The 25733-nt window shown below is 42.7% G+C and overlaps 2 protein-coding genes and 1 non-coding gene across 4 annotated transcripts in view; 1 reads left to right on the top strand and 2 right to left on the bottom strand.

The window, feature by feature from the left end:
• Window positions 1-323, bottom strand: part of LOC118848828 (integrin subunit beta 3 binding protein) — a 57692-nt gene extending 57369 nt beyond the window's left edge. The window contains exon 1 of the mRNA XM_036757855.1: window positions 76-323. The gene's annotated coding sequence lies outside the window, so the exon portion shown is untranslated. The remainder of the gene's footprint in view (window positions 1-75) is intronic.
• Window positions 324-863: 540 nt separating this feature from the next.
• EFCAB7 (EF-hand calcium binding domain 7) overlaps window positions 864-25733 on the top strand; it is a 60615-nt gene continuing 35745 nt past the window's right edge. Inside the window, exons 1-7 of one of the 2 annotated variants that reach the window (XM_036757431.1) lie at window positions 902-1007; window positions 6351-6392; window positions 7865-8052; window positions 16709-16920; window positions 17612-17698; window positions 18273-18468; window positions 19059-19183. In XM_036757431.1, the coding sequence (XP_036613326.1) occupies window positions 6358-6392; window positions 7865-8052; window positions 16709-16920; window positions 17612-17698; window positions 18273-18468; window positions 19059-19183 (843 nt within the window). In that variant the 5' untranslated portion in view covers window positions 902-1007; window positions 6351-6357. Of the gene's footprint in view, window positions 1008-6350; window positions 6393-7864; window positions 8053-16708; window positions 16921-17611; window positions 17699-18272; window positions 18469-19058; window positions 19184-25733 lie in introns of both variants that reach the window. The other variant, XM_036757432.1, reaches the window with a different exon arrangement.
• On the bottom strand, window positions 10571-10677 carry LOC118849255. The gene has a single exon (XR_005010308.1). It is a non-coding gene; the product is annotated as a U6 spliceosomal RNA (small nuclear RNA).

Genomic DNA, 25733 nt, shown 5'->3' with positions numbered 1-25733 from the left:
TTCTGGGTCAAGTCAAGCAGCACCACCTCCAGTCTCTAAACAGGCCTCAGACACCAGCATTTATTAAGCACCTACTTATAGCGTGGCAGGCACAAATCGAGGGGCGGCTGCTGGGTGGGAGGAGTGTTGGGGGAGATGCCCGCGGTCCCCGGGTGCAGATGCTGCTCAGGAGGCTGGAGATCAGGCCGAACTCGAGGAGAGGGGTGAGCGAGGCCGCCCACGCGCCGAGAAAAGCCCGGGACGCGGCGAGCGCGTGCACCCCGAGTGAGGCGGCCCCGCGTCCAGAGGAGGGGCTGGACGGGCGCCACCACCCGAGACTCGGAACTCGCGGGGCCCGGGCTCCCTCTTCCGGGCCGACGGCCTACCCTCCCAGGCGCCTAAGGCGCTCGTCCTCTGGGCCTTCCGAGGTGAGCTGGGTCTACCCCGGCCTCTGAAGCTGCCACTTGAGGTACTGTGAGCCTCAGTTTCCACCGCAGTGACATGGGGGGGAGGGGGTCTGGGTCGAGGCAAAGCGCGCGGTAAACCGTAAAGCAACCCGGCGATGTCGGTTAGCAGAGGCGGCGAGGGTAGCCCCGAGCCCACCCCACGACACCGCCCCCTCCCCGCCCCAGGCCCCGCCCGGGATACGTACGGCATCTCGCGCTACCGGAACCGGAATGGCCTCCACCTCCTCCGAGGCGCTCCCGCTCCGCCCCGCGCTGGGGCGCTGTTCCTCGAATCCCCGCTGGCCGGAAACTGGCGCCTTCTCCGCGAGGGCCAGGCAGAGGCGCATGCGCATGCGGCTCCTTACGCTTCCGACGCTAATGGCGCCTGCGCGAGCTCACGCTAGGCCCGCCCTCTCCCCCCACCCCCGCCCTCTCGACACTTCCGATTTCCGGTGGCGACCGTTGCTAGGGTAACGAGAAGGCAAAGGTGTTCGGGGATCCGAGACTGAGGGGGAAGCTCGAGACCCTGAAGTGAAGAGAATCGGCGGCGGCGCCTTTTCCTCGTTCGTGACCCAGAGCTAGGTAAGGAGCCGGCAATGGCTCTCCCTCTTTCGGGGTCCTCCCTGGGGGCTTCTCCAGCGTGAGGGAGGGGCACGGGGAGGGCCCCACCACAAGACGACCCCACCCACAGCCTTGTGCCGAGGACCTCCCGGGCCGTCGGGGTGGGGGGGCTGCAACCCCGCCCCCCCTCACGTCAATCACTTGGTCCTGATTGAGCACGTACTGTGTGCGAGCCTACTGTGTGCCGGCCTACCGTGGGCAGGTTTACTGTGTGCAGCCCGGCTGGCTTGCCTGGGGGTCCTGGCGGCCAGAGCCCCGGGATAGTCGTCAGCATCATTGAGCATCATCATTATTATTGTTTTGTTATTATCGTACAGAAGTAAAACATCTGCTTTACACACCTGGAAAGGCGGGGTGGGCCAACACTTTGACCAGGCACAGAAGGACCCCGCCGACAAAATGCCTTCTGGTTGCTGGTCTCATCATGGGAGCTGGGCACGCCACACCGAGAGTAATAGGGGGGCCGCAGGGGCCCCCTCTTCTGGGCAGGATTTTCAGTTGACATTCAAGGCTCACTCGCAGCGTTGACCGCGTCCCTGGCTCCCTCCTGCTAGGATCCGCCTTCTCTCCGTTGTCTCTGATCGATCCCGTCTCCATCTTCACTGCACCCAGTTGTTGGTGCGCTGTCTCTTCCTAGACTGGCTGCTCCTCGAGGGCAGGGACTGCCCTTTGCCTTTCTTTGTGTCCTCAGCAATCCAGGTGCTGGGGATACACTTAATAAAAAGAAAGCCAGCCCTGGCCTTCCAGGTGTTTGCAGTCTGATCTCTCACTTGCCTTCCCCCTCATCTTGTCAGCCGACCACTTTTTGTTCCCCATCCTCAACTCCCCCGCCCCCCCCCCCCCACTTGACCCTTCCATCCCCACGGTCTCCCCATAGCTCTTCTGCCCTCTGTAGCTAAACTCAAAGAGATGGTGCCTTCACTTTCTCTGCTCTCACCCTTCACCACTTAAAATCTGGCTTCCAACCTCATCATTCACCTGCCTCCGCCAGATACCAGTGATATCTTAATTGTCAAACTCATAACCTTCGCTCAGTCCTCGTCCTTGACCTTTCTAGGCCGACAGTGTGGACCACCCTCTTCTTGATAGGCCACCTCTAAGCTCCAGCCCTTTTCTCTGGCTGTCCCCCAAGCCTGGGGTGCTTTCCCTCCTCACCTCCACCTCCTGGCATCTAGGCTAAAATCCCACCTCCGTAGGAAGCTTTTCTTACCCCTCTAGTGCCGCTTCCTGGTGATTATTTCCTGTTTAGCCTATCTTGAGCTTGTTTGCATGCCGTCTCCCTCATTAGACTGTGAGCTCCTTGAGGGCAGGGACTGTCCTTTGCCTCTGTATTCCTAGCACTTAGCCCAATGCCTGGCACGTAGTAGATGTTTAATAAAGGCTTATTGACTGCTTAACTGACTAAAGACACAGGTCTCTCAAGAAAAAAACTATCTTCAAAAACAATTGGGAGTGGCAGGGAGGAAGGATGGATTGAGAGGCCTCTCTTTGACAGGAAGGACTGCTGGGAGAGACCTGAGAGGTCATGCTGTGCTCCTCCTTCTCCTACCCCTTCCCAATTAACAGATGAAGGACTGGAGACTTGCCTAAGAAAGAACACACGCCGACTTTGAGTTCAGGTTCAGGGATCTGTTCCCCTAAATCACATGCCTGCCATCTTGGAGAAATTGCATGTCAAATCATCCTGTCTTATTGTGGGGATTCCTTTCATGTGTGGGTTGGACTAGGGGCCTCTGAGATCCCTTCCAGTTCTGTGATTCTAGAGAGCTGCCACAGCAAAGGCTGACTTCCTTTACCAGGGGCAGGAGGAGGCAAGTCGAGTCAGTGAATGAGTAAACATTTCTTAAGTGCCTACTATGTGCCAGGTTCTCTGCCAAGCACTGGGCATATAAAGAAGCAGAATAGGGTTCCTGTTCTCAAGGAGCTCACAGCCTGGGAGACAGCATGAACACACAAACACAAGATGCAAATAGGACAAATTGGAGCTAATCACTAGAGGGAAAACACTAGCATTGAGTGGAACAAGCCATGTCTCTTGTAAAAATTACTTGTTGGGAAATGAACATTTGTTTTCTCTCTCCTTGATATTAATGGTTTCTTGTCAGCATTTATAAGCCTCTGTGTTTAAAGCACTGATTCTTAATTATAGTGACCCCAATTTGCAGTAGCCAGACTGTGACACCACGTCCCTACGGGGTCCTTCTCAATCTGGTGTAATAGGAAAGTGTCAGCCAAGCCGGCTGTGTATTATAGATAGGGCACTTTATCCATGAGAAGTGACTATTATCTTTCTTTCCCTAGTGTAAAAGGTCTATATACTTCAGGAAGGGGCAGATCATTTAGGCCCCCAGAGGAAAGATCCAATGAGTCCTGAAGGGAACCCTACTCTTTGTGTCTCCTTGTTGTTGAACTTGAAATATCCAATTTATTAGGTTGAATATATTTTCAGAAGTTAGCGCTGAGTAAAATAATGTTGGGAGCCGTTAGAGTAGCAGCAGGATTCAGTGTCCCTTGGTGATGGCCTTCCCGAAAGCCTTTGTCAGGAATGATGAACAAGGAAACCACTGCCAAAGTGCACTCGCCTTTTACTATGAATAATAACATTGTGAATTTCTATAGTGTCTCTCCTGGTGGCAGCTCAAAACTTCTCCCATCCTCCTCTCAAAGGACAAATATTTTAATGCCCATTGTATAGATGAGGAAACAGGATTGAAAGATTTTCTTGAGGGCCAAGCCCCCCTCATTGACCAGATGAGGAAACCAGCCCAGGGAGGTTAAATACTTTTCCAAGGTCACACAGGTTGTAAGTGGCATATCTGGGAAGTGAAGTGAGCTTCACCATGGGAAAGACCTAAGACCAGATGCAGGGGTGTCACCAGCTACCACCTAAACCAGGTCTCCTGCTGCTTTGGCCTGGGCAGTTTCCATAACTACTGGGCTTTTGTTGGGGTTAAATAATTTGTTAAATTTTTCAATAAGAAGCAAACATGTCGCTGGAAGATAACTTAAAGCCTGGTTAACTTTATAATCTTTTCCCATCCTTTAAGTGGGCAACCATTTTATAAATTTACATTTCTATACATTACTTTGCATTCAGCTGTCTTCTGCTAGACCTTTCCATATTTCTCTGTGGTCCAAGTTTATCATTCTTTATGGCGATCTTATTCAGTTCACCCACATTTATTAAGCACCGTCTCTTGCACTCTGCAAGGTCCTGGGGACATAGAGACAAAAATGAGACATTCCCCGCTCAGGGGAGATGCATGTCCTCCCATGTGTGACAGTATAAAATACAATACAAGTTAGTGTGGAAGGTGAAGAGACTGGCAGCAGGTGCCCTTGGGGAAGGCCTAGTGTAGGAAGCAGCATTGGAACTGAGCTTGGAAGGAAACCAAGTTCTCCAAAGCAGAGGGGAAGGGGCAGTGCATCCTAGGTGGGGGCCAGCCTGTAGAAAGGCAAGGTGACTGGAGGTGAGCATTATGTGTGAGGAACAGAGAGCAGTTTGGCTGAGCCTTAGCCTATGTGAAGAGGAATACGCTGAGACTCTGGGCCAAGTGCTGAGGATTAGAAACACAAGCCAGCTGATTTTGGAAAGGGACCATGTTGACTTCACCTCTGCAGTGTTTCTCCAGTACATCCCTGTCTCTCCTCTGACACAGCCCCACCCTAGTGCAGACCCTCATCACCTCACACCTGGACTATTACAATAGCTGCTGTGGTGGGGAGGGTCCTGCCTACTTCAAGCCCCCTTCCCCCCCACTTCCAATCCATCCTGCATTCAGCCACTAAAGTGATTTTCCTAAAGCATAGGTCCAACCATGTCACCCCCCTACCGAGTAAACTCCTGTGGCTCCCTATTGCCTCTAGGATCAAATACAAAATGCTTTGTTTGGCGTTCAGAGCTCTTCATCACCTGCCCCCTCCTACCTTTCCGTTCTTCTTACACCTTACTCCTCCAGGCATCCACTTGGATCTAGTGACACTGGCTTCCTAGTTATCCCTAGAGCAAGACATTCCATTCTCAACTCTAGGCATTTTCTCTGGCTGTCTCCCATGCCAGGAATGCCCTCCCCATCTTCCCTTAAGTCCCAGAGAAGACCTCCCTCTTTACAGATGGTAAGCATGCTGAGGGCAGGTGTTGCCTTTTGCCACTTCCTCTCCCTGTCCCTTAACCCAGTGCCTGTCACAGAGGAGGTGGGCACTTAATAAACCTTTATTGACTGAGTAGATGTGTAAAACCCAAGGCTGGCAGTCCTGAATCCTAGGGCCTTGGTGGGATAAGACTTTGGAAGCTCAAATATTAGCATTTGGAGCCAGAAGGTTCAGGGGCATCCAAGGCTTTAGAGGGGAGGAGGTAGAGATAGTGACCTGAGTAGAGGAAGTGAGCAGTTTGTCCTGAAACTTAATGATCACAGGGAACCTCACTGCGGAGCTGGAGGTGACACAGTCCTGGACTTTGGCCACTGCCCTGAGGAGGACTGGAGGAGGAGGACCTGGAAGGAGGGAGGCAGGGTGGGAGCTCCTGAAGCATCCCAGGGGAGGGGTGAGGAGGATCTAAACTAGCCTGTGGCCTGTTAGTATAGAGAAGGAGACCAATGGGTGAAGGAAAGGAGAGATTCCAGAATAACTCAGGTTATAACCTGAACCCTTAGAGGAAAGGGGTTGGGGCCCTTGACAGAAATTGGGAAGTATATAGCAGGGGTCAGCAAAGGGCCAGATAGTAGATGTTGTAGGCTTTGTAGACCAAGAAACAAAATGGAAGCTATTATATTGATACTTATATAACAGTATAGAAAACTCATTTCCAAAATTTTTAATGACAAAATTAAACATAATAATAAAGTACAATTTTTTGTATTATAGGTCTATTAATAAGAAGAATAGAATTCTTTTTGGGGGGAATAACGTTTTGCTTAATTGGGGTTCAGAGTTAGTGTTTCTTATCACAAAAATTGATTGCAAATGTTCATCTATTAATATTGATCTGAAAGGAGATTTTACATGTTTCATCTTTGAAAGTGTCTTCTCACACAGATAAATACCATCAAATACTGATAAGAATACAATTTTAATTGAGCCAAAAAACTAATAATCTTCAACAAGTTTATTTTCTCTGGACACATTTCTTCAGCCGTTGGAACCAAGCACAATTTAATGAACTCACCAGTAGTAAACAGCTTTCCTTGCTTGACTAACAAATGAACCATTCAGAATCTTATTTTGGTTTCAGCTTCATTTACATTTTTTATTTTTGTCAAATTCTGCTGTGATGAGTTTTAAAGTCTCAAATTGTTCTGTTTTCAGTTTTCCTATGATCCAGGAATATCGGGCTGAATGCTTCACCTGGTAACGTCAATGTATATTGTATTCTTTTAGCACCCTCGGCTGTCATGGCATAATAAACCTAATGCTATCTAATTCAATAATAAAATAGTCCACACTCCGCTGAGTCTTAACAGCACGACCATGGACGTCCCCTGGTTTTCCTGGGTTGACATGATGGGTATGCACTGGTAATGATAAAATACAATTACAGTATGGCAAAAAGCATGGCACTTACAACACTGGAGTTCTAATCTCCTCACTGCAATTGGTAGTGCGCCATACTGGATGAGCGCCACCCACCATGTCTGTGGCACCTCCTTCACTCTGCCATGGTGTCAGGAAAGCAGCCAGAGACGGGGCACAAACAGTACAACTTTACTGACATGTGAATTTCACATCATTTTCATCTCATTAAAGATTATTCTTCATTTGATCTTTTTTTAACTATTTAAAAAACGTAAAAGCCATTTAGCTTATGGGCAATAGGATGTTTTTGGCCCTCGGTGTGCTGACTACCAGGATGCAGGAAACCTCGTTGCATTCGTGTGAGGGTCTGAGGGTCTGCCTGGTTGTTTCCCAGCCTGCAGATTTTAGGGACTTGGCTAGTTTTTCAGTAAGTAGAGTGAAGCTATTTTAATACAAAGGGGTCTTTTTTACTTTTCAATTATTTATTTCCTTGGAACATATTCTCAATGGTAGAATTAGCAAGTCAAAGGGTATATGACCTGGTTTTTAAAAAAGAAAAGACTTCTGCCCTTAAGTTTCTTTCATGTATCATCTTAAACTAACATGTCCATGTTATAACATTGGCAAGGTTTTGCTAGTGCCTGAATGGCTACCTCTCTTCTCTCAGTGACATAATTTAGGATCTGGAATTCTTGATGAAATTATCCGTTTTCATTTTCAATTTGAAAATGTGCCTTTTTTTTTAAAAAAATCACTAATTTCTCATTTGTTTTCATGTTTAATTGACATGATTCTCTCAAAATTTATCAGTGAAGTTGTGAGCAAAGTGTGACAATTTTTGTGTCATGCTAAAATACTCTTTTTTGTAACCATTTTAGTGGGTAACATTTTGAATATATTCCTTTTGCGCAGTATAGCTATTAGAAATAATCTAGAGAAATGCTGGAATAGCACAAATGAGTCAATGCACTGTGTTGCACTTATTAATTTGCCATTCTTAAATACTGAAAATTTCCTCTAAAAGAATTTCTGCATTGCTAACTGCAGTCAGTGATTATTACAGAATTGAAGAGCTCAGAATAGAAGAGGAAACACCAGCAAAGGGGCTTTTTTGAGTCCCTGCCATTCCTCTTTCACACAGTGTTTTTCTTTATGTGAATGTGTTGTCATTAATATGAACATTTAAATATACATAGATATGTAAATATATTACTTTGGGGGTTTTTCCTCTGACTTGAGAAGTAAGGTGGATATTATCTTTAGAGTCTTAAGGAATCCAGCCATGACCATCTTTGCATTTTTTGTAGGATGGCCAGCAGTCCAGGAGGCCATGCGTCTCTCTCCAGTCAGAAATCGACGCTTTGGGAATGTTCTCGAGCAAAGAAATTACAGGTCACCGAAGAGGAGCTGTTTTACATGAATTGTAGAGCTGCCTATCTCACTGTTTTTAAAAGCAGTTTAGAAAGTATTATGTCAAGAGATCAACTTTGTTTAGGTAAATATTCTTTTAATTTTCAGCACGTGTTTATTTTTATTTGTAAATTGAAAAAACCAAAAAGATAAGATGTAGTATTTCAATCCTAAACTGTTTTCATTTCTTAATAAAGCTTGGCTAATAAGATAATATTCTTTTTAGATGACCATATGCTACAAAATAAAGCTCCAAAATTACAAAAAATCGAGCAAATGCCGTATTGTAAAAGCTTAGTTTTTGTTTTATTTTGAGCATATTTTAAGCTATCATTATCTAGGGATTAGTGGTTTACAATGATGTCTTTAGGAGCTTTTACATTCTCAGTAAGTTTGAACTTGACTAATTTGAAGAAATGAATGAAAAAGAATTGATGAGACCTTATCATAGGACACTTAGCAGCATGCTGAGCACCAGGGCCACAGACCCAGAAGGAGAAGCCTGCAAACCCAAATAAGAGAGTGGTCTCCAGGGAAGTGAATGTAGTCTGGGAAGTGATTTGGGGTGGTGATTTGGTATATAGGGCAGCCCAATGACACACCTTAACAGAAGCAATGGTACTGTGGATTTGATTGCTGTGTCAGAGAAAGGAGGAAAGATAGGCTGTCACTCTCAGCAGGTAGATCACAAGATGGCTTAGGTGGACAGCCAGATGGAAGGTGAAAGTGAAGGATAGATTGCCCTGGGGCCTGAGGTGAGCTAGATAGAGGGGCTAACTCAGTTTGCACTGACTCAGTCACTAGTTAAGATGTCTGGGCTCTAGAGCAAGAGTTCCAAAGATGAGTGAATTCATTTTCCTAGGTAATAGGAGCGTGGATTAGTGCTGAAGGTGATGGTCCAGCACAGTTAAGAGCAGGTAAATGGCAAGATGGCTTAGCGGGTAGGAGATCTGCTCAGGGTCTGGGGCCAGCAGACATACTGGACGAGGTAAATTTGCAACTACATAATCACAGTCAAGATGGCTGAGGCCTAGGATGGGAAGGATGAAGTTAGAGAAAATGTTTGAATTATGTCCCTGGGGAGAAGAGAGAGCAGGGTGAAAAGACAAGAAGGAAAGGCAAAAAGAAAGGATAATTTATTTTTGTTGTTATTGTTACCCCTTATTACACGTCCCCTGAGGAGTGGCCCTGAGAAGTCTTAGAACGCGGTCAGCCCCATCTCTGTTAAAAAGGCTTAGTCGTCTTATTCAGTGTATGGTGGTCAATAGCATCTGCTAGGATCCAGCAAACCTCGTAACGTTCGTGTGAGGGTCTGCCTGCTCGTGTCCCAGACTTCAGACTTTGGGGACTTGCTATCAATACTTTAATACAAAGGGGTCTTTTTTTCTTTTCAATTATTTATTTCCTTGGAACATATTCTCAATGGTAGGATTAGCAAGTCAAAGGGTATATGACCTGAGTTTTTAAAAAAGAAAAGACTTCTGCCCTTAAGTTTCCTTCATGTATCATCTTAAAATATCACGTCCGTGTTATAACATTGGCGATATTATAACCATCAATAGATAAGGCTTCCAGTAGTTTGGGCATTAAGGCCAGAGATGAACACAGGAACCAAGCTATTCTTTTGACTTACTAAGTCATTTCTTTAAGACAGGACTCTGGCATATTGCTGGAGTTGCAGAAGGGAATTCTGTGCTTTTCTCTAAAGACTTCCATTTATGGAACCACGTGGGATGAACATTCCTGAAGCAGTGCTTAAATGCCCCTATGTACACGTTATTGTGTCATGGGGGATAGAAAGATGAAAACTATCACAGTTCCTGCCTTCAGAGAGCCGACCTTCGGTAGTAGGATCGTGCCAAGCAGTTATACTGAAAAGAGACTGCAGGAGCCACCAGAAGATGGCCCCAGGGGTGGTATGTGAAGAGCTGTGCAGTTGTTGTCAAGAGAGAACCATCAGGAAAGAGGGTGGCCAAGAGGGATGTGAGCCAGGGCTGTGGGGGAAGGGAGCCCACTGCCATCATAGTACCCAGAAGGACCAGAGCCGAGCAGGAAGCTGCTGTGATCTAGGGCTCAGGCCTGAGGCCTGACAGATGGGTGTGTGTGCCAAGAGAGCTGTAGAGTCAGGGATTAGGTAGCTGGTGCAGGCCTCCTTACATATACAAAGAAAGATGAAGAAGCCCTAGTCTAACCTCTCGAGAACTCCAGATGAGCTGGACATGGAAGACTACCCATGAGAGAGTTCTTCAAATGGGGGAGAAGAGGAGGCTCCAAGATAGAGCAGGAAACAAAGACAGCTGAGAGAAGGGAAGCTGCACTTAAGGTTCCCTGCCCCTGCCCTAGCCCCTTTCTTTTTTTTTTTTCTTTAAAGAAATTTATTTTTTATTTTTAGTTTACAACACGCAGTTCCACGAGTTTTGGGGTTCCAAATTTTCTCTCCCTCCCACTCCTTCCCCCAATCCCCCAAGATGGCATGTAATCTAATGTAGGTTCTACATATACCTTTACATTGAACTTATTTACATAATAGTCCAGTTGTAATGAAGAATTATAACCAATGGAATGAATCCTGAGAAAGGAGAAACAAAACCAAAAAAGAAGAAAAATATATGGAATGCTTCCCCAATTTGCATGTCATCCTTGTATAGGGGCCATGTTAATCTTCTCTGTATCGTTCCAATTTTAGTATATGTGCTGCCAAAGCAAGCACCCTAGCCCCTTTCTTGGCATAAGTTTTCAAAAGTACTGTACTTCATTTGTGATTGAAGGAATTTTTAAGGATAATGTTGACTAGACCAGTTTTTACCTAGACCCTCTACTTTTGGAAGTTAGCTTCTATGTAAGCGGTGTCACTCAGGTGCAGCCACTATATTTCAAGCCTTCCTCTCCATCTGTCTTGATCACAAGCTGAGAGGGAGGACTCACTGCCCCCAGGGTCCCAGTCATTTGCACTCATGCAGCCTCTTCCTCACGCTTGGTGAGAATGCTATCCAGAATAGAATTTCCCTTTCTTGGTTCTTCTCTCTTTGGAAGATCATCATGTAAGCAAGCCTCTTAGCTGCTCTATGTTTGACAGGGAGAGTGATGTCTCAGTGATTGGAAAGAAGCTAACATGGTCCAGTGCATAGAGCACTGGGCCTGAAGTCAGGAAGACTCAAGTTCCAGTCTGGCCTCAACCACCTTCTGGCTGTGTGACCCTAGCCAACTCACTCCACCTCAGCTTGCCTTGGTTTCCTCATCTGTAAAATAGGGTTCATAACAGCACCTTCCTCCCAGGGCTGTTGTGAGGATCCAGTGAGGTAAAAGGTGTAAAGCGCTTTGCAAGCTTTAAAGCGCTGTGTAGATGGGAGCTGTCACCAGAACTGAAGTCTCCAGCGACCGTGTCTTCATTCCTCTGGGGCAGATTAGAGATCTATTTGCAGAACTCTCCTACTTCCTGTTTCCATCTAGGGGTCTCTAGTGACAATATCAGTTCTGGTTCTTCTCCATTGATCTTGACCCAAATGTGTTCTACCGCATCTCCCTCCTCTGATTTCTGAATTTCCTCTCAACGTGATAGTATTCCTCTACCCCTCTTAATAATACTGTTTCTTTTGAATAAGTCAGACCTATTCAAGCCAAATTCTGGTCAAGGCTCCCATCTAAACACAGCTCTGTGACACCTACAAGGTCCAGGTGGCTTCTTCAGTGTGCACTTCCAGTTCCTATTGGTTGTTGCCTGAGCTTTGGGCACTTGAATAAAGATAAACGAGTACGTGGAACCTAGTGCTTCTTTCTTTCCTAGACTTTTTTCCCATGGAACTTCTGGGTGCTGTAACCTCTCTGCTTCCCACATTATGGCTACTTTCTATGATGTGTAGTTTGGTGGATAGGCAGAAACAGTTTCCTCTCTTCTCCCATCTTTTTTTCTTTAAAACTCCCTGTTGATTAAATTCACAAGACTCCAGGCAAACACATTCTAAGCTCCTATTTGGAACATTCTGTCTCTAATCAGGAACCTTTTGTTTGTGTATTTTAAGCTGTGGTCCAGAAATCCAAATCCTGCTTTCACATGCCATCTTTTCAGCTGGTGAGTCACATCTACTGTTATCTGCTCTTGTCTTCTGTGGCTCTTGCATTTTGTCAATGGTAAAAAAAAATTACATATACATACATACATACAAATACACACATACATACATATATACATATACATACATATGTATATGTCACCCATTTCCCTCTGGACTTCAATTCTGTGCCCAGACTTTTTAATCTTTGGCAATGGTTTTTAGCTTCTTTTGGAGGCTAATTTCAATGACCAGAAGCTGGTAGTAATTATTTACAAGCCTTGGGAAATTTTAAGATACGTACCCTAGGATGATAACAAACCTCTCTGTGTTATCAAGCCAAACAAAAGAGGCCTCAAATACCACTGAGCCAAAGGAATCACCAACAACCACTGCTATTCCCTCCTTCCCATGTGCTTCTCAGAAAAGTGAATACAAAATAGATAGAAAGTAATTTCTGGGGGTAAAGGTGCTGGAAGTTGGAGTCAGCTTCCTCTAGGAAGTGGCATGTGATGTGAACTTCAAGGCAAACCAGAAACTCTAGAAAAGAGGTGAGAAGGGAGTCTAGGTGTGGGAGGGGGTATCTGCCAAGGCACAGAGACAGAGATGCCAGATGCTCTGATGTTGCAAGTGATTGAGAAATGTTGCTATTAACCAGGTACTTTCATTTTGAGTTGGTAAATGTTGAAACTTTAGAAACTGTTCTAAAAACTTGTGTGACCCATGGTGAGAGTGGGGGGTGATCTCTTAGAAAATGGATTTACCAAGAGGAATTCCCAAGATCTCTTTTAGGTACTCAGTGTGTGAAAGATATTTTGGCTATAGGACAGCTTTTTATCTCCTCAGCTACAAAAACGCAAAGACTCAATAGAATGCATCACCACTTACTCAGACCATGAAACAGTTAACCCTTGGTACTTAGTCTGCTCTTCTGAGAGGTAAAGACAGCTCTGGGGTGCTCCTGAGCAGATTTTACAGCCATCTTGGGTCTGTACTATCTAAGCAGCTCACAAGGTCCAGATCTTTTGGCCAGTCAGACACAGCTCTTTGGTCCCTTCAAGTTGGGGATGATCCTCTCAGTGATTATCTTCTCTGAAATATGTACCTGTGGGAAGCAGCTCCCAATGGGAAGCAAGCACCAACTCAGGGGCCTCGCAGGCTAAAAGTGCCTGTACCAGAATTGCTGCTTACTGGCTGCAGCCCTGAAGTTAGGGGAGGAAACAAGGAGCCAAGGAGGACAGCTCCTTTGGGCTGTATCTCAAGCTCACACATTCTTCTGCTCTGTGCTTTTAGCCAACATTGCAGTTAGGGTCAACGAGGGAAATCCCACTCGACTACCAACTCTAAAGCAGAGCTGACAGAGGCCTAGAGCTGTGCAACCTCCTTAGTGAGTGGCCCGCACAGGATAGGCACTTAGTAAATGTTTGTTGACTGACTTAGCCAGCCTCCTCAGTGGGCGACTCTTCCTGCCTCAGTCATCAATTATTTTTGACACCACCCTCCAAATACAGATACCATTAGAGTGTTGCTAGATGGACCCAAAGTCCACATCTCACAAAAAGGCCATAGCACGTTCCTAATTCATTAAGAAGGGCCCCAGTTCAGTGGGTTAGGGGGTTCCCTGGCCAGTCCTGTTCTAACTGGGCTATTTCAACACTGGGTCATTTATAGGCCTTAAACACATTTCAGTATTAAATAAATGCTTGCATACTGGTATTACTTCTGACATGTTACTGAGCTTTCTTTTGGTATTATCACCAATCCAATAAGTATATCATTTATACTTTTCCCTTATCGAATCATTCATTTTGCCAACCAATGAATGTGTGTTATCAGGATATTAGTTTTACAGGCTTATCTGGAAGGATAAGAAGTTAGCATTTTTCTTACATAAATTCTTGGTACTAAAATGGAGCCTCCTTTGTACAGGCTAGTGATTTATTTTAGATAATCTGAATATAAACATAGGAGCAGCGGAAACAAGTGGTAGTGCTTTTTTGTATTCTGTGGCTTTCATCTATAGCCATGTGCCACTTAAACACATACCATGGGCGCTAGCATTTCCATTTCAAGGTCACATAAAACTGACAATTCTCAGAGCTTGACACGAGCATTTTTAACTTGTAAATAGTACAGTCATTATAGGTACATGTCAAAGCTCAAAGTAAATTCAGGGAGAGGATTAAGTCTGTGGTGTCAGTCTTGACTTCTCTAGAGTTACATTATGTTTGTACTATAAGGTAAACACTGCTGTTCATTGAAATACTTATCTGTGATAATAGACTCCAATGAGTTCTTAAAGTGGATTTTTAAAAACAGCTGAACATTCATGGGAATAGGAATGTCTAAATGGAGAACATGTGTGTATGTGTGTGTGGCGGGGGAGAGACAGAGAATTCACTTTGTTAGCTATTATTGTTTTCTGTTACTATATGCTATAATTCCAACCTTCAAAGAGTGGAAGTAAACTTACACTATTTTTTAAATGCATACCAAAACAGCTGTTCAGTTACTTGTTCAGTGGTGTCCGACTCTCGATGACTCCATTTAGGTTTTCTTGGCTAAGACACTGGAGTGGTTTGCCATTTCCTTCTCCAGCTCATTTTACAGATGAGGAAACTGAGGCCAACAGGGTTAAATGATTTGCCCAGAATTACACAGCTAATAAGTGTCTGAGGTGGGATTTGAACTCAGGAAAATGAGTCTTCCAACCTCAGGCTGGGCGCTCTATTCACTGGGCCACCTAGTTACTTACTTACTTGCTGTCATACTAACATAGATGCCTGTTCTCTAGTGCCCTTGTGAAGGTCTAAGATTGTATAAAGAAGAGTTACCTCTGCTGCAGCTGCTCCTGATTTTATGGGATTTTAAGTGAAGAGAATATGTCAACTATTACTATTAAAATGTTCCCCCATTTCCCAAAGCCATCTCTGAACATCCCCTCCAAATTTATAGCTATTTCAGAAACAGTTAGATGCGTGAAAGGTGGCAGGTACATTTATAGAGAGGAGGAAAATTGACCTTGTAACATGGGCTCGTTACAACAAAAAGTGATCATCTTAGCATTGAATAGTTTGAAAACTGGGCTTGTGGAGGGAGGAGACTATTTTTTTTTACTTTGGTAAAAAGTTTAAAAAAAAAGCTTACCTTTGTGTGCCTCTGGAAATATAGTAGTCAGTAACATGCCGAGTTCCCAGAGGAATCATTTCTCTTTCCTCTCTATCCAGGTGGTCCATTTTACCCACCTTGATTCTACTCCAGCTTTACTAATTGTGTGTATCTGGCTTCCCCATAATCAGATACCCAGTTTGCTCGTTGACTGTTCCTACATGTACCTGAATAAATAGATGGTGAATTAGTCAGGTATTTCTTTTCTGGTCCGTGACTGTTTAAAATAACCTCCAATCTATCCAACCCCAGCACAGGATAGATCCCATCCTGAAAATTTCTGTAAGGAGTTGTTAAGTTTGTATGTGTGCTTTTCTTTTGTCTTTCTTTTCTAGTCTATTATCTTATAGTAAATAACTGGTTTTTCCTAGTTTCTAGTATTCCCCAAAGCTTGTAGTAAAATATTTTGCTCAGTGGGTGAGGAATTAAAATAACAACTGATTTATAAAGGTCTAGGTGTGCTACCCTGAATCTGGCTAGTATGTGTGTTGTGCCAAGAACATTTATTGCAATGTCAGAGGTTTATTCACTCAGAACAAATTGTGAAATTACCTACCCAGATCATTTTTCTGAGTCCTGAAAATATACAGGTGATCCTGTAAAATCTTGTCTAGTTGATCTAGTGTGTTTTCCATTTTCATTTTTCTGTCTCCAGTGCCTAGCATAGTGTCTTGCACATACGAGTGATTATGCAATGGTTGTTGAATTCAGTTGGATATGAGATTTGATATGAGACAAGAGAATCCTAAAGTAGAACAAGGCTGCTTTTTGTTTTTGTGACTTAAGGCTGATTACCAAGATATTAGATGTATTGGATAATGAATGTTTTTAACAGTCATACATATGTCTATTCAGCAGTATTTCCCTGTGGAGCTTATGTTATATGGCCATTACGCCAAAATCCGGCCATCCTCCATGGTGAGACCAGCTTATGCAATTATAGAAGATACCTAAGGTTACTCGAAGCCATAATTAGCAGTGTCTGCCTTTCAGTTGTTTTTAAATTTGAATAGGTTACCTAGACTTTAGACTACATGATCTCTAACCCCAAAAGTCCATGATTCTAAAAATGAACACATTTCTGTATATGGGCTAGAATGCAGCATACATCTAAAGACCTTGCAAAGTTTTTTAAATTTAAGTCCTTATTTGGCATTTTAAACATGTCAAGAGTATTTGTTGAACCTGTTAAAAAAGGTTCCCATTTCAGTTTTAAAAAAAATAATGTTTTGATATTCTGAGTCCTTAATCAAGTTTAAAAAACCATCAAGTTGTAAACTGAGGTGCCAAAATTACTCTAATTTTTTTGAATTTATTAATGGACATTAATTAATGGACTTGAGATGTTTTTGAAAAAATGAATTGAATATACAATAATAACATTTAGTTGTTAGCATTAAAATTATGTGTGTGTGCTTGCACAATTTTGTAAAAAAAAAAAGTAAAGATAACTTGGGGCAGGGGGATTATATAATTCAGGACCCAGTATAAAAATAAAGTATTTAATTTTTTTTTTCTTGGCAGCACTTCAGAAGGCAGGAAGAAATCCATCCCAAAAGACGATTGATAAGTACTGGACTCCTCAAACTGCTAAGCTGAATTTTGATGATTTTTGTGCAATTTTAAAAAAGGAAAAACCTACTTCAAAGTCAGAACTGTTAAAAGCATTTAAGAAGATAGATGTAAATAATGATGGCTATATTTTACACACTGACCTTTATAAAATTCTTACAAAGGTAAGCCCTGTGAAATCATTTTTCCCCCTAATCTATTTCAGGAGAAATGGGTCAGATAGGCCCATTTCTGCTATAAAAATTTTTGAACTCAGCTTTGTCGACCATTTGCATCCATATCAGAGCTAACTGCACATGAGTGGTAAGAGAAATGAATCACACACATGTTGTTCTAAAGTGCTTCGGGATCCTTCTGAGTGAAAGGTGTTTTGTAAATGAAAGCTGAAGTAGTCGCTTGGGGCCCGGTCTCGGTTTCCTTTGTGCCTCTGAGTAAGTCTTTGCTGTGCAGCTCTCAGTACATCAGTGATCGATCCATGTGGGAAGGAGAAACAGCGTATGTATAAATTGGAACAAGAAGTCATTTTGTTCTTGGCTGTAGCATTAGGAAGTATCATTACTCTAGGTGCAATGTTGTATTTTATTTGATCTATAATATTCAGTTGTAATTTGTAAACAGAAATTGAACACAAGTGCAGAGAATTCGATAGTGTTACTAAGGAAGTGATAACACAGAATGGCTTTTGCGCTTGGAGGTCGTCTGCTAAGTGGCTTCTACCCTTTGACAAACATCAGTTTCCAAATTTTTTCATTGCTGTTCTTTTCATGTCTAACTATAAAAATATTATGTCTTTAAACTGACCTATTTTAAACTAAAAAATTTGTAGACATTTTGAAATCTAATTTGTTTTCACAGAGAGGTGAGAAAATGACACCAGAGGAAATGAATGCTATAATAAACTTGGCTGATATAAACGTTGACGGCAAACTTGACTATGTTAAGGTACATGTTAAGTCAGCTTGTGTATACATAAACTTGCAATATTGGTGAGGAAAGAATATTGTGATAGGCTAGGTGGCCTTTGAGAGTTTGTAACAACCTGCTATATATTGTTAACCAGTTTATCTTAAGTTGAACATGTCTTCAGCTTCAGATTATTTCGTATCATATTCTGCTACAATAATTGTATTTTTAAAAAATGTAACAAGAGGTCAAGAAACCTATAAAAACTTATCAGAAATGCAGCTTTTCAAGAAAATAAAACCATAAAAATTATTTAGAACAAACCTGAGTCTGCACATGTCTTATAAAAAAATAATAAATCACCTCTCAGGGTGTACCACATTTTATTTCCACTCAGTGTGACCTCCTCATTGAATCATGGCTGCATTTCACCAGGTCACTTGAGAGTGGTCAATCTGATCCAAGAAAATAAAAGGAGTAACTCAGTTCCATTGAAAATGTCTTTCATCTATCAGTCTGTCCCTTACCTACTAATGCACATTTCTCCCTCCCCCTCCTAAAATGTATGACTGAACATTTTGCCCACTGGATTATTTTTTTTTGTTTTCTATAGTTTTGTAAATTATATATGGCAACCAATGAGCAATGTCTCAAGACTGCACTAGAAAAACTGGAAATTGATAGTAGAATGAGGCTTCAGCAATTAGGAAGTCACCTGGAAGGATCTCCTGACAGTGGCATATCACCACTATCAAAACTGTCCCCGAGAATTCCAAGGAATATTGATCAGGAAACCATGCTCAATAGAGGTATTTACTTTTATGACTAATAATTTTCTGCTAAAGAGAAAATGTCCAACTTCAAATACGTTTTTAAATCAGTAGTTCCCTATTAAATTTAAACAAGATTCTTTGTTATTGCTACCATTTATAGACACTTTTAGCCATAATTAAAATTCCATGAAAGTAAAGTTTATGATAGAACTCTGTTAAGGATGCAGTATTTTCTCTAGGAACAAAATATCTGATTACAAAGTGACAGTTGAGCAAAAGGTGTATATTAATATCACAAAAATATCCAGTGAGACTAGTTGTGTAGACAGTTATATAATTGCCGAGTAAGTCCCTTAGCCCATCTATGCCTCAGCTTCTGCATCTGCAAGATAAGGAGTTGTCCGTTATGGCCTCTAAGGTCCTTTCCAGCCCAGTCCATGGTCCTGTGATCCCACTTTAGACAGTAATTACGTAACTCTTGCCTTGTTTTCCATAGGGAATACACAGAGAGTATTGCTCAAATGGGTCATTTATATTATTTGTGCATTAGAGATGATTCATATTGGTAACCATTCAAGAATATGGTGAAAGAAGAGAATTTAACAGTTGTTGACAATTTGTTATAGGCGATGGCCGGAATTCTTCTCTACAGTCACCAGCTCGAAAGTACGAATCATCTGTTTCTTTCAATATCAGCATGGGGGCTAACAGTGGTAGAAACTCAAAGCTACTTGAGCCAAACTCAATAAAGGTATGGTATTTTAAATCAGAAGTTGGGAGATTTGGGGATCATTTTTTGTATTACTTTAACAATTTTCAGTATCTATAGTGTGTCATTGAGGTCTGCAAATTAATTCTTTGACATTTTTTTGTAGAGACATCAACATTTGCACTCTATATTCAAAATAGCTTTTCTGGTTTTAAAGTGGAAATGGTAAATAATATTTTGATGAGAACTTTACGGGTAATGTGATTTATTTTGTGTTGTTTTACCTGACTATAAATAAATGTATCATTAACCCTAAAATACTTAATTTTATTTAACAAATAATTTATCTGAGTCCTTTCTTTTAAATAAATCATTCATTCAATATCAGTTCCTGGGGGAAAAGACAACAAAGTCACTTTGCTAAGTCAATATTTGTAGAGTGTTAATATTGATCTTTTTCCTTTGTTTTCCCTTTCTTGACTCAACCTTTACTAGTTTTCTTTCAACAGAAAATAATAGCTACAGAAATATAAAACATTAACTGGAAACTGCTAGGATACATTAAAAATGTGCACCTTGAGACCTCTGTTAAAGGGGAAAAATGGTTATGACCACATAGTATAACTGCTGTTAGAAAACTGAACTGATTGTTCTCAGGAGTTACATTTTGTTTCAAATAACAACTCTGTATTTGTTATTGAACTCTGAAGTCCCTTATATCTTTAAATTGCTAGACAGTGACATTTGTTCTATATTAAAATTTTAAAACATTATCTCCAAGGAATTGTTTTCAGTCTGTTTAGGAATCCATACCCCCCCAAGCAATTTAGTGTGCATGTTCACCACGTTCAAACGCAATATTTAGTGTCCAACACTGTGACTTTCCACCATTGGAGCTTTTTCTGTTTCCCAAACATGAAATGTTAAAAAAAATTACAAATACAATCAAAGATGATTGTGTCGGATGACTGAATTTGTAATTAGTCACAGCATAGAAATGAAAAAAAAACCTGTAAAGAATATCTTTTGTAAATACTCATGAGAATGTTCTCTCTATATCATCTTGTCATCTCCAAAATACTTGCTCCACACCATTGACAGTATATTGTCTTCGAAAGAGAAATTTACCTTTCAAGTAGTAAGGATTTAGACCTAATGTTCATAACCATTATTTATAATTATTCTTTCGTTCTAGAACTACAGTTAAACAGATGCTTGGGTCTGTTTCCAATGACATAATTGAGATTGTAATACTGAAGTCATGCCAGGACTTCCTTTAATCACATTTCCCTAATAGAGAACAGGAATAACAAGATTATGCTAGATTTTACAACATTGCAAGTTATCCTGTGGTGAAGCCACCTATACTCATTCAGCAAATTACTATATTTATTATACTGTTTGAAACTTGTGGGGAAGTACCAAAGGAACAGAAGTCATGATGCCAGTCTTTGTCCAGCGATTGTTTAGAGGGGTGGAAAACAGAAATGATAAGACCTTGCCCTCTCCCCCAAATCAGATGAATATAGTTCAGAGTTGTTAGAGCCAGCTGACTTTTTGGCTAGATGATAGTTTAAATGTAAGCCATGGAATCATCACATCCTAGAGTTGGGATTCCTTCAAGTCTGGGTTTCCTATAAAACTTACATGGCAGGTCATTCTGATGCCTTCAGTTGAAGACCTCCAGTGTCAGGAAACACTACATGGCAAGGGAGCCCAGTTTGTTTTTTGAGAACTCTTAGTGCTAGAAATATCTTACTTAATGTTGAAAAGAACTCCTCTGTTCATAATTCTCACTCTGGAGTCAAGCAGGAGTCTCATCTTTCTGCATGACATCCCTCTAAATATGTGAAGGCAAATCTCAAGGCTAACTCTCTCCAGTTCATTGAGGTCTTTGTGTGGCATAATTCCATATCCTTTGCCATCCAGGCTTCCCAGTAATGTGAGGTTTGCCTCAGTCTAGAAATGGATTCCAGATGTGTTGTAACCAGGGAAGAGCACAAGAGAACCATCGCTTCCTTCTCCATGGACCTTCTACTTCTGTTCCTGTGGTCTCTGAGCACATTAGCTTTGTTGGATATTTCCATCACGCAGCAGTGTTCTTTCTGGTGCCTTTTCCAATTTAACTGCTCTGTATTTGTACTTCTATTCTACATGATGTAGTTTTTTTTTTTTATTTTACTCAGTGAGAGGAATTGTTTACTATTTACTTGTCTTTTATTAGACTCAGCCCATTTTCCCACCTTTCAGGATTGATTTTAGATCCTGACTTTCTCATCTACATACTAATTATCCTTTCTGGCCTCATATGTGGTACAGTGGAAAAGAAAGAATACTGGATTAGAAGTCAAGGGACCTGTATTCAGATCCTGCTCCTGACAGCTCTGTGGAAGATGCCCTGGAGTGGGAGAGGCTGTCAGTCAGGGACACCCATAAGGAAGCCATTGCAGTGTCCAGGCCTGAACCAGGTTGTTGGCCTGGAAGTGGAGAGGAGGGATCAGATGCAAGACATACTGTCAAGGAAGGTTCCGGATTTGGCAAAGGACGTGCCAAAGGGGTGACTTCAAGGTGACGAACCTGAGTAACTGGACATTGTCCTCCATAGAAATAGAGATTTAGGAGAAGGGATGGGTTTGGAGAAGGAAATGACTTCTGTTTAGGACAGGTTAAGTTGGAGATGCTTCTGTGACATCAGGCAGTCATGAGGTGGGCCTGGAGCTTGAGTCCAGGATAATGGACATAGAGTTTGAAAAACCTGTTGAGGTCACTGAGTCCAGCTCCCTTACCTTCCAGATGAGGAAACTGAAGCAGATAAAAATTAAGGGATTCACCCAAAATCCAAGAGTCTTTGGCAGGATTTGAACTCTTGTCGTCCCTCTGCTGTGTCCCCTGGGAGAGAGGCTAGCCCTAGATAGATAGGTGTGGAAGTGGTCTGCCTAGAGGTACTTGAACCCTTGGAAGCTGATGAGGGCATGGAGAGAGAGATGTCCTCAAAGGATAGGTTGGTGATGTAAAGATATCAGGCCCAACTCCTTTTCTGTTCACACACATTTCCCAAGATTAGCAAAATTCCTTGAGGCAAGAATAAATGAATTTTTAAATTTAACCCTTTACAGGCCTGCTGAACTCTGAACTAAGTTCAGAGACAAAGAACCATGACTTAGGCAGTTACAGAACAAAATCAATTAATTGTATATAGGGTCATTGTATATAGATGATCGATCTTAGTCTTCTGAATAGTTTAAGAGAGACAGGTATAATCTGGAGAGTGATTATGCAGAGGAAGGCAACCAGATTGTTGAACATGTCCCACGATGATCTCTCCAAGAAGACTCACGAGGACCCGAGAGCTGTGTTGGTTATTGTAGAGATTCCTATGGTGGAGGGTGAGCTATGTCCGAGTCCCTTACAACTCTTGAATTCTGTAATTCCATGACCAGGGGAAAGGGATAGAAGCTGTGTCTTCTCAAAAAAAAAAATAGGAAGTCTAGACAAAAGACGCAGAAGCCATGTACTTTGTGCCTGTATCTGATCTGTGACCTTTGTGTTGTGGTCTGTGTACCTGTGCAGGTAATGCTTCTGAGATTCCTGTCCTTCCCAACACTTCCATGCCAGACAAGGTGCAGTCAGCATTGAGGGCGTCTCCTGACCCTTTCAATAGCGAGGGCTGTGAGAGCAGTTCTGGGGCTGGCCTCCTGCTTCTCTTAGCATCATAAGCGGCAGGCTGCAGCTTGCTTCTGCCCATCACTTCTGTTTCTCTTGCCCTCTGGGCCACTGGCCATTGGGATTCCCCTGAGACCGTGACATTGATTGCCTGTCTTACTGTAGTATGCAGTGATCTCTTACTTACCGTTTGGTTACAACAGATGGTGAGAAAATGCTTCCATCTAAATTGATGTAGTAAAGGTTACTGGTGTTCCTCTCTGTACCTGTAGGCTTTCCTCATCTACACATGATATTTGCCGCTATTTCAGGAAGATTCCCAAAAGGTGTTGGAGTCCAGCAGGTGCCAGTGTTTGTGGGTGGCCTTGTGGGCTCTGAGCTGGATTTGGCAGAATCCCTCTCGTGCAACAAAATGTGGAATTAGGGCTTCCTGCCTCACGTCTCTCTGTTTCTCTCCCTCTCTGTCTCTCTTCCTCTCTGTCTCTTTGTTTCTCTGTCTCTCTCCCTCTCTGTCTCTTTGTTTCTCTGTCTCTCTCCATCTGTATTGCTTTTTCTGACCCTCTGTCTCTACTTCCTTTCCTTCTCTCTGTCCTTGTCTCTCCTTCTTTTGAGGATCACCCTCCTTGACAGAGAAGACAAAAGCAAAGTCATACTTTCTCCCTTTCATCACTGGCTCTTCCCAAGTCCTCTTTGTTGTTTTCAGCATTTTTTACCAGCCTGGGTTGGTGCTGGGCCGTAGTACTTCCTGACAGCCTTACAACTTTGTGCCAGTTTTTTTTTATATTTGTCATTAGTTATTCTATCCTTGACCCTTGCCCTTTAAAATCTGACATAAGTGGGGAGTTCCCTATGTAGCTATATCCATGTTTATCAGTATTTTGCCCTTTATTTCTCATCAGACTCACCTGTCCCTGAAAAGTCAGACGTATTTTATTTACAGCCTCTTCCTCCCTCTGGAGATGGTTTTCCCATTAGTTCCACGTAAGACTATTCCCAGTATAACCCTCCTGTTTTTTTTTAACCATTGAGGCTCAGAAAGGTGAAGGAACTTGAGAATGTAAATACTTGGGGATTAGCTCAATCACATTCAGCTTTCTGGAGGGCATGAAGGCCATGGATTGACACAGAGATCGATTAGGCAACAAGCCTTTACTCAGCACTTACTCTGTACCAGGCCTGTGCTAAGCACTGGAGATGCAAAGATGAAAGTGGGGACCAGTAAAGGGCCCCTCCAGATCCAGATGTGACGTTGAGGTTCACAGGCGGTAAATAGAAGAGCTGGGACAGGAATCTGGGTCCCGTGAACCGAATCCAGTGATCTTCCAGCTGTGCCAATTAAGATGGGGTGCTAAGGAGGAGTAAGTGTCTGCTTGTTCATTCACTTTTCAGTCACGGCTGACTCTTTGTGATCCATTTGGGGTTTTCTTGGAAGAAATTTCTTGGGAGAAATACTGGAGCAGTTTGCCATTTCCTTCTCCAGCTTATTTTACAGATGAGGAACTGGGTCCAGCAAGGTGAAGTGACTTGGCCAGGGTCACACAGCTAGTAAGTGTCTGAGGCTGGATTTGAACTCAGGAAGATGAGGCTTCCTGACTCTAGGCCTGGAGCTCTGTGCTCTTATGGTGCTACCTCGCTGCCCAGTAACTGTCTTAAGGTGGAGCATTATTTGATTTTAATGTCATTAATGTTTTGATTCTCTGTACCTTTCATGTAAGCTTCATTTATTCTGAAATGTTTGGTCCTCCTGCAACCCTGACCTAACCTCTCATTTCACTTTATTTCCTTCTCACTGCTTGCTCTTTATTAGCTGCAGACTTTTGGATCCTTTTCGTGCCTTTATGTTTATAAGGAAAAGGATTTTTTAAAAATCTTCTAAGTAACTTAATTAAGAGAATGTATTACTTTATGTTTGTGGTATATTTTAAATGTTTTGTTAGTTCTCTTTACAGCTATGGGGGCTGCCTCGTCCTTAACATGTCCGTTTTACCGGTGAGGAAATTGGGATAAGGAGAAGTGAATTCCGTAGAACCAAACAGTTCTGGAGTTGCAAATGACCTGAAAGGGCATCTGGGCCAACTTGCTGCCAGCGCCTGGAGCCTGCCTTTCACAAACCCCAACAAATAATCAGAATAGTAAACATGTTCAGAGCATTGTGAAATGCATTTGAAAGTCAAATAGAATCACAGTAACATCATATTCTATAATAACTTTTCTAAGATGATTTCTCTTCTCTTTCTTTCAAGAATCCAAATTTTATCCCTGTTTTAAAGCCCACCACAATGCCCAGCCAACACGGCATATAATAAATGCTTGTTGACTGATTGGTTGAACCCAAAGCAATATTCCTGATGTAGAGAAAAAGATACTTCAGAGAGAGAGGAAGAGACAGGGGCTTTTCCAGGGCTATAACGTTGCTTGAATGACAGAGCAGGGATCAGACTGATGTTAGGGCAGACCAGATTATTAGACTGATAGATCATTTGATCGATGGAGCATCTATTAAGCATATACTTTGTGCAAGGCACCATGCTAAGCATGGGGGACAGCAGGCAGGAGGACAAGGTGGTCTCTCCTCTCCAGGAGCTTCCTCTGGAATGGGGAAGACAACAGGTACAGGGGAGGTGGAAAGGGCATGAAAGGAGCCAGGTGTGATCATTACAGCGATCATTATGCCTTCAGTTTAGGAGGACAGGCAAGGCCCTCTCCCAGGGCCTCAGGAAAGCTCTCTCAGAGTAGGCCACATTCATCAGGACCCTCTAGCTCACAGTGCCATGTTCTTGGCTCTTCCTCCAAACCCAGACCGCCCACCTTCTGTGCACGGGCAGCCCTTCCCTTATCAGTGGGCATGTGGAAGTTCATTTTGATGAGTCACAAGCTTCTTTCCACATTGTGCTGGACTCAGAGAAAGGAATTAATTAAGCTAAAAAGC

Source organism: Trichosurus vulpecula, chromosome 4, assembly GCF_011100635.1.
Source record: "Trichosurus vulpecula isolate mTriVul1 chromosome 4, mTriVul1.pri, whole genome shotgun sequence".
Taxonomy (NCBI): Eukaryota; Metazoa; Chordata; class Mammalia; order Diprotodontia; family Phalangeridae; genus Trichosurus; species Trichosurus vulpecula.
Note: the sequence above shows the minus strand (reverse complement) of the source record. Positions and strands in the feature narration are given on the sequence as shown.